Source organism: Hippocampus comes, unplaced genomic scaffold (genome assembly GCF_001891065.2).
Source record: "Hippocampus comes isolate QL1 unplaced genomic scaffold, H_comes_QL1_v1.1 scaffold968, whole genome shotgun sequence".
NCBI classification, from domain to species: Eukaryota; Metazoa; Chordata; class Actinopteri; order Syngnathiformes; family Syngnathidae; genus Hippocampus; species Hippocampus comes.
In genome coordinates, this window is record NW_017805873.1 from 23,166 (window position 1) to 34,446 (window position 11,281).

Genomic DNA, 11,281 nt, shown 5'->3' on the forward strand with positions numbered 1-11,281 from the left:
CTCGCTCAGCATTTCATTCATTGGGGCTGGCCTCCCAATCTCATCATCTGCATTCATTGGGGCTTGCCTCCCAATCTCTGGTATGACCTCCTCCTCTGATCTGGCAGCCTGGGGCCCTTCACCGTGGACCCTGCGTTGTACCTCGTCAATCTCAAGTTGTGACAGCAATTGCCGTTTGTGGATGTTGGAACACTGAGCTACTAGTTGTTTCGTGATCAACCGTGACTGTGGATTTCGAAGTAACCATTCAGCCTGCATTCTCTGCATGTAACCCCTCTGACTAGGGTTGCTTGAGTAGTAGCATTCCAACAGAGCCATGTTATCGCATCTCGCCCATCTCCGCTTTGTTCCAGTAGCCCATTTTTCATCAAGGTGCTCTGGTTCCCCAGCACCTGACGCAGACCTTGTTTGGCCGGGCGACGTCTGAGCCGGCATGTCATTCATTTTATTGTCTCTCATCATTGTATGAGGTAGGCATAGCGTGAAGGATCTTGCCCAAGGACCCACACTGGATGGTGTTATGTGGTCATTTTTGCCCCAGGCGGGATTCGAACCACCGTCTCCCGTACGTCAAACCGATGCCTTACCAAACTGAGCTATCCAGCCGCCATATATACGTCCAGAGAGAGAGAGAGAGAGAGAGAGAGAGAGAGAGAGAGAGAGAGACGCTGTCCATTATTCGACTTCTTTATTCTGGAGACCCCATGGCACCCAATGAAGGAGTCCTGTGGACGTTTTCAGACCATATCGTTGGGTTTGTAAGGTCATGTTACTTTTTATCTTATTGACAAATACAATTAAGACGAAATACAAAGTGGATGTCAACGTACACATTTAGTCTATATTCTGAAAAAAACTAAGCAATAAGAGATCAATAAAGATTTGAATCATTTAACAGAATTGATGATGGAATCGGAATCGGATCTGAGTGGGTCCGGGGCGGGGGGTAGTGATTGACATGAAGTGGGGTAGGACCAGGCTTCATGACTTTCTGATGTCAGCGCCACAGATCTGTCGTCATTCACGTCCTGTAATACGTGGATTCTTGGAGACAGAGAAAATAGAGAAAATAGTAGAGCACTCAAAGCAGGCTAGCACACTCCAGATAGGTGTTGAAAATGCCAATCAGGATGGGAGCCAACTTGGCCGCATAATGTCTTTGGGTGGACAGGGATACACTGCCTGGCCCAGGGTCTCTGTGGCGTTGTTATGAGAAAGAAGGGATGAGGGGGTTGGTTGCAATGGTGTTGGGGGGCGCAGGGGCGTCCAGAGGGTCCTCCAGGGTTGATGAGTTATCAAAATGAGAGCAGTGTGTGATGAAGCTCTGGGCGAGGTTCAGATCATTCACAACTTAGGGGCTTGTAGTTGGTGATTTGCCCAAGCCATCTCCAAACAGCAGCAGAATTGCTGGCAATTAAGTGCTGCTGGATTCTCTCTTAATACCCAAATTTAGCATTTAAGCTTTCTGAGCTTAGCTATAAATCAGAGCTGGTCATTGTTGGAACACACCGTGGTTGGGACAGCTTTGAAAACCAGTGAATCAAGTTGTCATGCCCACAAAGGCGCAAAACACACATTTTTAACTGCGTCAAACTGTGTGTGTCTGTGATAATACCAAAATCTTCTCTCTCTTGTCTACCAAGTTAAAGATGGATTTTTTTTTTGAATGAACAGTCAATAAAAAGAAACATGAAAAGAGGTGATAAATTTACCAGTTGAGCAGAAATCATGCGAATCTTCTCACCCGTGGGTCCTCCACTTCTAAAAGGCAGCTTCTATTTTCACCCTTGTTTTGTCTCAAGATCTGTCCGATTCCTTCTTGTGAACTCTTGCGTAAAGCAAAGGCGACTACTCAGTGATAATTTCAGCAAAGTCCCAGAAGCGTAAGGAAACAAGTTGGTGCAAGGTGGTCAACCCTTCTGTCTCTAACTGGTTGTTTTTCCTCCGGGGAGGGTTTTTTCACAGATCATTTTACTACTGCCAAATTCAATCGCAACCCTTATAAATTATACCGGTGTTTAAAAAAAAGAAGTAATTTTGTTATTATTTTATGAAAATTGCAAACTCCTCCTTTAAATATGGTGAGTAAAGGTTGGTGATCATGATTTCATTTTTTTTTCCAGAAAGACATTTATGGGTAAGTGTGAATCTAAACGGGACTCATGTTTGTCTATTTGAGCCCTGTGACTGACCCGTGACCCCTTCATGTTGTCATGAGAACAAGCAGTGCAGAAACTTGTTGTTGTTGTTGTTGTGTGTTTTAGAAAAATATGTCATCTTTCTCAACTGGGATGGAGACTTGCTGAAAATCAACACAGAGAGCAACCAAACAGAACTCTTGCTGAAAAACACCACTTTTGTAAGGTTTTAATGCAGCATTTGACAAAAAAAAAAGAGGTCAACAGGCTTTTGAAACATTTGTGAAAGTCCTTTGTATTCAACTGTTTTGTCTTTCATGTCGTGTGCTTCTCAAAGTCCACCTTTAAAGCCTCAAAGTTTGCAGTTTCTCCGGATCTGAACTTTATTCTTCTGGGATATGATGTCAAGCAGGTAAGACATTAGTATGCATGCTTCATACTGACGCTGCTTGTGGTGTTTTACTTGGAGCTGCTAAAACCAGGGCTTTATGGTTCATGAGCAGGAAATGTAGCTAAAATGTTTATACCAGTCTTCCCTAGGGAGGTCTAGCAAGAGCGTACATATCTACATCCTGTATCAGCCCTGTGAACTATTGGAGTTATTAACTATTAATATTTATAATCAAAACAAAAATGTATATTTCTCAACCTCAATGACCGTAGCAGTAATAGAGCTGAATCAGTTTATTCTATTGGTTCAGTATATCTCTCAGTACACTTCTTAAAGAGAAGGGGCCCTATTTTCGTAGACAGGCGTACGTGTAAGAGCGTACATATCTACATCCTGTATCAGCCATTGTATGTTTTATATATATTCACTATTAATATTTATAATCAAAACAAAAATGTATATTTCTCAACCTCAATGACCGTAGCAGTAATAGAGCTGAATCAGTTTATTCTACTGGTTCAGTATATCTCTCAGTACACTTCTTAAAGAGAAGGGGCCCTATTTTCGTAGACAGGCGCACGTGTCTCAAAGCTGGCGGATCTTCATTTTCATGCCAGGGCAAGTCTAGTTTACCATATTCTGGAATTTTGCAGACTGCACAATGCCGCACTAGGTGGACCGAGGTTGTTTTGTGTTACATGCCCAAAGCGCACCTTACATTATCATGACAGGAAGTAGACTAGACTTTAGATCAGGTCATATCAGGTCTAAGTTGTGGCGCAGGTGGTTGTAATGGGATTTTGGTGGATTTGATTCATGCAGCGTGAACCAGGACTGATTTTTGATTGGGAGAATGAGAGGAAATAAATTTAATCTGTACAGTATGTTGCGCATAGAGCATATTTGACCATAAAGTTGACTTGACTTGACAGAATCGATTCTGTGCTCCACTGATGTGTGTGGTGGATGTCGTTGTATTTCATTCAGAAATATGACATCAGCGTGCATATGACCTTCTGAGTTATTGTCGAAAGCAATTAATTGAATTAATAATGATCATGATGATTATTATTATTATCATTGGTAATATATTTTGCTAAACACCCTATACTGCTGCACAACTGGTGTGTATGTGTGTGTGTGTGTGTGTGTGTGTGTGTGTGTGTGTGTGTGTGTGTGTGTGTGTGTTGGGGAGGGGGGGCACTGAGTGCCAATTTTGCAATGGCCAATTTAACATCATCCACAAGTGGAAATCCTCTTGCAGTTCCTTATAAACGTAATTTGCATGTGCCGATCTCCTGCACGGACTCCAGCGAGTCTTTTATGCTCCCGCCATCTAGCGTAGGAATCAAGTCCCACAATGAAGCAAACAGCCTTTATACTGTCCTCGCTCCGAAGCATCTAGTTTTTCACCAGCTAGACAGTGCATTAACAATGTTCCAAATCAGACTGACCGTTACTCTCTTTAGGTTGGAAGACGATTGATAGATGGGTGGATGGAATGTTGACCAAATGTCAGCACCTGTGAAATTTGTCCCAAACAGTATGAAAGGGTTAACATCAGCATCTCACAACAAATCTCAACCCTTTGGTCTCATATCAGCGACGTGGTGGTCATAGGGAATTTCGGGCGATTCCCGTACGGCCCGTCCATTCTTGGCTGGAATTGGAGCACAAATACGTTTCGACGAATATTTCCGGGTGGAATTTTACTTTACTGTTGTGACATACCTATTTATACAGTTAATGGTACACTTCTTGTTATATACTAGCAAAAATGAGTACTTTACCCATAGAGGGATTTAAAAACAATTTTTGTTTTGGTCCCCAAATAGTCACGACACAAGCCATTTTCTCTGTAGCTACCCCATCTATGTATTTTCTTTGGCTTCAAAACTAGCATGTCACGATTAACATCGGTACTGTCCAAATCACAGCGTGTGGCTGATACATTCATGGTGACAGCATGCTAACAGCATGAGTGAACATAGCATGCTTGATGATGAGCTGTGTGTGGCTCATTATGATGGCAGTGAAGACGCAGTGTCTGGAGGGTGCTCTCACCTAAGACTGACAGAGCAGATGTGATCATCATCAAAGTGACAACCTGAATGTGGAGAGTAATGGCCCCTCACTGCTGTCTCCAATTCTCATTTTATACATTTGTGATCATATTGGTTTTCGGTTTACTTTACAATGTCAAAGTTTCCAATTCTTCCCCAGCAGTTTTTTTTTTAACGCTTTCGTGGGCAGCGGTTACTACAGTGGACAGCTTACTGTTATCATGTTACAAGGTGCATGAAAGGGTTACATTTATAATGGACAGTAGTTTGTGCTTATTATCACAATTATTTGTCTATATTCCATAGTCATCAGAGAGACATGGGGTTTTCTGAGATTGTTTTACAAGTTTGACAACCTTTAAAAAAACGATTGTGCATCCCACTGTCATGTCAATGAACAATGCTGAAGTCTTGGATATGTATCAGCTTTGACATTCATCCAGCAAACAGATGCTTCATAAAACTCCGATGATACCGATGAGACCAAAACCTCCATTGTAATGTCATGAGTTTAAATGTTTAACTGTGTTCCCAAAGGCCTTTGTACATCCCATCCTAATGACTTGGGCCCCCTGGCATTTTATCTAAAGCCAACAGTCGTGAACTTCCGTCTTAAGACCCCGAACTCTTGCAAGGCATGCATTTTTATTTTCTCTTTGATATTTAGGCTAATTTTGGACCTGATGAGTGTAAAAACAAAGAATTATCTTTTTACATGATGTAGTTTCTGAGAAAAATTATGTCCACATATGAGGACATTCGTTTTAAATTTCAGTTAACACAATAACGTCACAATTGAGTAATGATGTGCAAAACTTTATTTGTTGCCTGAACACAGCAGCATTTTTTCCAAGTGCAAAAACAAAAACTTGTGCCCCTTGACGCAAGTCATATGAAGTGCTGCTAACAGTTGCAGGAGGACAGATATAAAAAAAGTAACCCTTCAAAAATATTTTTCGTTGCTACTGTTGAACTGTTCATTTCAATTTCTGAACATGGCGTGAAACGTGAAACTTGCACACCAAAAGTGCTCCAACATTTTTTCCCCTTGGGAAAATGTTCATGCCTATGTATGAAAGGCAGCGTAACAGTTGTGATCTGCCTGTAAGCAGAGGAACACCTTGCACGTAATACACTGCACTCGAGTTTTCCCTGCGCATCCTTTTGCTCTGCATCGTGATGCGTTCTTTGAGTGTACCACTTCTGGCAGATGTGCATTAGCCTTCCTGCGGAATGAGATGTGGGGCACTGCCTGCACTGGACGCTGTTTCCCTTGGACTGAAACTTCTGTGTCATCTTCCTGCTCTGAAAAGTCAGAGTTGTCATTGTCTCTCTGAGCCAAGAAGGTCATGGCCACTTCCATGCGAAATTGAAGGAACTGCATGATGTTCTTCTTTGGTGTGCCATTCAGAGTGAGGTCTTTGCGGTACAGTAGCCCGCTGTAGGCTAAAGCCAGATCGGTAAAGTGCATCAGCATCCGGAGTGTCCATTATTTTGTACGGACACTCATTCGATAGTAGCTCATCATTCTATCCACAAGGTCAACTCCACCCGTCTTGGAGTTGTATTCACGGATAACTCATGGCCGAGAGATGGTCACATACCATTTCAGTTTCTTGTCCCATCTCTGGCACGTGTCTTCTGGCTCTTGAACATGTATAGTAGACATCATTAACACTGGTTTATTGTCAAACCACTTGGTGACACAAATGTTTCCATCCAGATTGGTAACTTGTGCTGAGGTTCCTCTTCCATTTTTTTTTCATGGTCTTGTCTCTTGGCAATTTCTGCACTGCAGCAGCAAATCAATTCCTCATAACTGTATCAGTTATATACACCTGCGTCTTCATCATGTGTTCCACTGCCTGGATTAATGCGAAGAATCGATCACAGTACACGTTTGTATTAGGATGCAGAGTCTGAGACAGATGATCGATCACCAAGCCTCCCAAGCCCAGATTCCCTTGTTCTTCAACTTGTTTACGGAGTCCATCTGCACCTTGATAAATCTCAAAGTCCGGGTACTATAGCATCTGATGTTGCGCAACCAAAGTTTTTGATGCCAACTGGGTTTGGTTTCATCGGCAGATATTGTCGACATGGACAAGCTCCTGTGAATGGAATCATCTGTTCATCAATGGCTGTGGCTGAGCCTGGGATTTGCAGCCTTTCAGAATGCGGTTGAGAAAAGGCCTCACCTTCCAGAACTTGTCACACTCTTTCAGATCTTCTGGAACATCCTCATTAATGAGCACTTTGAGTGACCTCCTCAGTCGGAAGAATCTGTCACGTGTGAACTTTTCAGTGATGGCAGGGAATCTCAAGGATTTAGACCAGTACAGCTTGATTGCAGGATATGGTACACAATACATCAAAATACAGGCACCAAAAAAATTAAACATTTCATCAGCTGTTGTGTTGAGTGGATTTCCACTTCTAGACAGTGATGTAGCATTTGAGCAATCTGCAATTATTTTGATCAAATCTTTGTCAATATACTGTTGTATGTAGTCCAGTGGGGTCCAGCCTTCTCTGTCATGAACAGTTTCCTTCTCGTGGTCAAACGGAGCTTGATGTGGGGTAAGCGAAGAAGCATTCCATCGCATTCCACGCCCTTTGTTGGACTGTTCTTCAAGGCTGGGTCCTGGTGTTGTATCTTTAGAGACATTGCCTGAAACATCAGTCTCTTCCTGCGGTGTCTGAGAGCGACGCCTGGGGGTGCGTAATGTAGCAATGTCGCGATCTGACCAATATCCCTCGTATTCCTCGCGCAAACGTTTGCTTCCCGTGATAGGCTGACAGGGCTGTGACACGGGGTCTTCACACCCACTACTGTCTTCCTCACTGCTGGTGGGAGGAGGTTGGAATTCAGCATCTCCCACAGGATAATCGATGTCTGATAAATCCTCCACCTCGGAGTTGTCTCCACCATTTCCATTACTTGTTGCAGAGAATAACACTCGAAAAAAAAAAAACATTTTGTTTCAAACCAAAAACAAATCTACATAGATTTAGTTATAAAACATGCCATATTGGTTTGTACTGTATAAAATGACGTTTTCTAACAAAATCATTCCAAAATACAAATCAAATTCTAAACCAACTCCCTCTGTCCACATTTCTGGACATGTTCAACGAAACCAACAAAACTAAGTTCCTCTGCCCACATATGTGTACATCAAGTTTAGCAGCATGGTAAATTGTCAAATTTGCTTACATTTGCAAAATTCAACTTCCACAACACACATTGAACACTTATCTGAGCAAGAATCTATTCAAAACATATCTGAGCAAGAATCAGCCATGGAATTTGTTTGAATTTTTTACCTGGTCGACTTTTGGATTGGGAGGAGCCATCTGAATGTTTGGGTGGGTTGTCGGTCATCTTGAATTTTACATGTGCTTGTTACACTCTTCTTCCACCACTAGTGAGCAGTTTAACATCCGAATAAGTGGACGCCAGGCCCTTGTAGTCCAAAATTTAACATTGTAGTCTTGACAACCAAAAATGTGATGTCCACACATGTGGACGCCAGGTCGTAGGAGGTAGTGGACAGTAATTTATAACTGGACCGGCAAATAGCTGCTGTTGTTAAATCCAGTTTTTTTCATTTAAGGCAGCTGGATGAGGCAAAGCCTCTCCTTTCTCAACATCATTTTGAAACAGTAATCCATGTCTTTGTCACATCTCGGCTGGGTTACTGTTATACACCTTTTTTTGAAGTCCGCCAATCCTCCCTTTAGCATCTCCAGTTGGTCCAAAATGCTGCTGCTGGCCTCGTCCTCATCGGGGGGGGGGGGGGGGGGCGCCGCACACCAAACACACACGCCCATAGCTCCAAATATTGCATTCCTCTACTGACTCACTGTATATTTTAGAGTTGTTTTTATGATTTTTTTTGTTTTTGTTTTCTAATCTTCAAATGGCTCACCTCACCTCTCTGCGCTCTTCCACACCTACGCACCTGCCGGCAGGGCTGTAATCAAGTCCACTTTTGTCAAATCCAAGGCAAGTTTGAGTCCACAAGGTGCAAATGCGAAACCAGTTGAGATTAAGAGTAAACCTTAAAACAGAAAAATACTATTTTCACGACCACAAAATTAGAGGGATTTCATTAAAATTAACACTCTTCTTAGATGTTTGTGTTGTGACCACTCAACTTTATTAACTGTGCAGATAAACAACAAACAATGACCTGTTTTTGTGGTGCACCCCAAGTGTGGAGGCATATATGTCAGAAATTGTCTGACAGAAGATAATTTTTTTTTTTTTTTTTAAAGACTCCAGTTCTAGATGGTTGGGAAAACCAAATTTGATAACTCTGCTGATGACTGAAAGAAAAAATATTGTGTGATTTGGTGCTTGCAGTCGGATTAAACAGTCAGATATTTTGATAATTTGAACAAAATTATTTCAGGTTTCTTTTGAAGGACGTAGTTCATTTTCAGAAATGAAAATATGGTTGGACTGAAGTCGATAAAAATATTTGAGATGCTAAATAAGTAATAAGCATTTTGTAAAAAAAATCTAACATGTCTTTTTTTGTTGTTTTTTTTTTTTTTTTTTACATGTTTTAGGTTTATCAACATTCTTTCATGGCATCATATCTAATCTACAACCTGTATACAAGGTCAGTGAGCAAAGAATAACTTTTTTCTTTTATTTCCCTATGACAAGATTTGTGACTTATGCGTAAATGTTTGGTTTTTTTTAATCTGTTTTGTCAATGTTCTTGGACCAGGGAAGTTATGGAGCTCAATCCTCCAGAAGTTTCCAATTCAGTCCTCCAGTTTGCTTCATGGGGAGTTGGTGGTCAGCAGTTGGTAAGCCGTCTATTCAGATAAACTCATGTCTCTGCTATTGAATGGTTTATAGCAGGGGTCGGGAACCTATGGCTCGCGAGTCATATATGGCTCTTTTGATGATTGCATCTGGCTCGCAGAGAAAAAAAAAATATTCTCGCTTGTTTATTAATGCATCCATCGATCGATTTTTCACTGCTCATTTCTTCGTTCGGGCTGCAGTTGGCTCCAGGAGCCATTTTGATTGGATGATACTGGCCAATGTTGCCGTTGCTGTGGAAACAGGTATACGCCCCCTTTTGAATCAACCCGCTCGGCCATTAGCTCAAAGCTAATCCACAGCGAATAAGATGGCGAAAAGAAAAAAAGATGACGAGTTTGGGAGACTTCGGGACGAATGGCCCAAAGGATTCGCCTTTGTGGAGAGAACAGATTCTGCGGTGTGTCTGATTTGCAATGACAAAATACCATCGATGAAACGGACGAATGCAGAGCGGCACTTTGACACGCCCCATGCTACATTCGCATCAAAATACTGTGCGAGAGACGGCCGAAAGAAAGCGTACAAGCTAATGAGCAGTGTGCAAGCTAGCCAGCAGTAACTTCGCTTATGGACCCGGCAAGATGACTTTCATTCCGATAGTTTTGCTGGATTTTTAGCAATCGTGAGGAACGGAAAACCATTCACATTAATGGTGAGTATTACCACAAAATTATTTTAAAGAATACATTCAGAGGCTTATTATACTGACATTTTGTTGAAATCACTTTTGATTAACGCGGCAGACGTCACAGCGGATGTTAAATTGCTCTATAAATAAACCAGAAACAAAACGTGCTGCACATGTCCACGCACGTTTGTTTTGCCAGCCACCTCAGCGCGAGACACCGAAAACGGATACTTTTAGAGTTTATGAATAGAAAGTTTACTTTTAAAAAGTTGCCAGATTGTTCCACTGACAAGACCAAAGTTACCTGTATGTTTTGCATTCGTAAACTGAGCTATCATCATAGCACGTCGAGTCTGAAATACCACTGAATGGCCAAGCGCACAGCTGACATGAGTACTCCGCCCCTTCGTCTCAGACAGACAGCTATGGATAATTTCAAAGCGAAGAAAATGGATAACACAACGAAGAACAAATTTGCTGAAGCCAAAGCTAAATGTATGGCTACTGCATGCAAGCCTGTCAACATTGTCCACAGCTCGACTCAAGCTGAAACTGACGCGATTGTTACTTGTTTGGAACTATTTTGTGTGGAAGGTTACAGTGTTCCGTCGCCATATAAATAAAGCGGGTGGAGCTTCTCTTTTTTTCGTCTGACAGCACGGTGAGCTGAGGCACCTCGAGAGTTCAGCGGTGCAGTGGTAGCGACCTAGCAAACACACTGAAAATAAAACGTCTCCAGTGTTGTCATCAAACCAAGTGTAGTCATCCGAAATGATGTCTACACAAAACTGTAGAGAGACTTCCGAGCAAGAAGGACCAACAGAATCAACATAGCCTGACTGCTGCAACCATGGCTTAAATCCACTATAGGCTGAGTACTAGTTTACCTTAGATATGCACTTTATAATGTTATATTGCTCTGTTTTGATTCCATAGTACTGTATATAGAGTACTAGTTTACCTTAGATGTGCACTTTATAATGTTATATTGCTCTGTTTTGATTCCATAAAAAGAGCTGTTAAAGCAGCTGTTGTGTGACAAAATATTTTTTTCACTGTTGTTGATGGGCAGTAATATTGTGTGAGAGATTAAAAAAGGAAATTCAGAAACGATAAAAAATGCCAAAAGTTAATTATGACAGTTGCATTTTTAATTAGATTAAATATTTTAATCGTTTACAGCTCTAATATAAATAAATAAATAAATAAATAAAT

At 41.5% G+C, this 11,281-nt stretch overlaps 2 protein-coding genes across 2 annotated transcripts in view; one reads left to right on the top strand and one right to left on the bottom strand.

Moving 5' to 3' along the window:
• The window catches only part of LOC109527098 (inactive dipeptidyl peptidase 10-like), a 73,225-nt gene that overhangs the window by 22,636 nt on the left and 39,308 nt on the right, over positions 1-11,281 (top strand). The window contains exons 5-8 of the mRNA XM_019888806.1: positions 2,265-2,359; positions 2,476-2,550; positions 9,171-9,223; positions 9,335-9,416. Of these exons, the coding sequence (XP_019744365.1) occupies positions 2,265-2,359; positions 2,476-2,550; positions 9,171-9,223; positions 9,335-9,416 (305 nt within the window). The remainder of the gene's footprint in view (positions 1-2,264; positions 2,360-2,475; positions 2,551-9,170; positions 9,224-9,334; positions 9,417-11,281) is intronic.
• Positions 6,622-8,050, bottom strand: LOC109527099 (uncharacterized). Its single transcript, XM_019888807.1, has 2 exons — positions 7,920-8,050; positions 6,622-7,551 (listed from the first exon to the last, which is right to left on the bottom strand). Exons 1-2 carry the CDS (start codon positions 7,975-7,977, stop codon positions 6,716-6,718), a joined length of 894 nt encoding a protein of 297 aa, XP_019744366.1. The 5' UTR covers positions 7,978-8,050; the 3' UTR covers positions 6,622-6,715.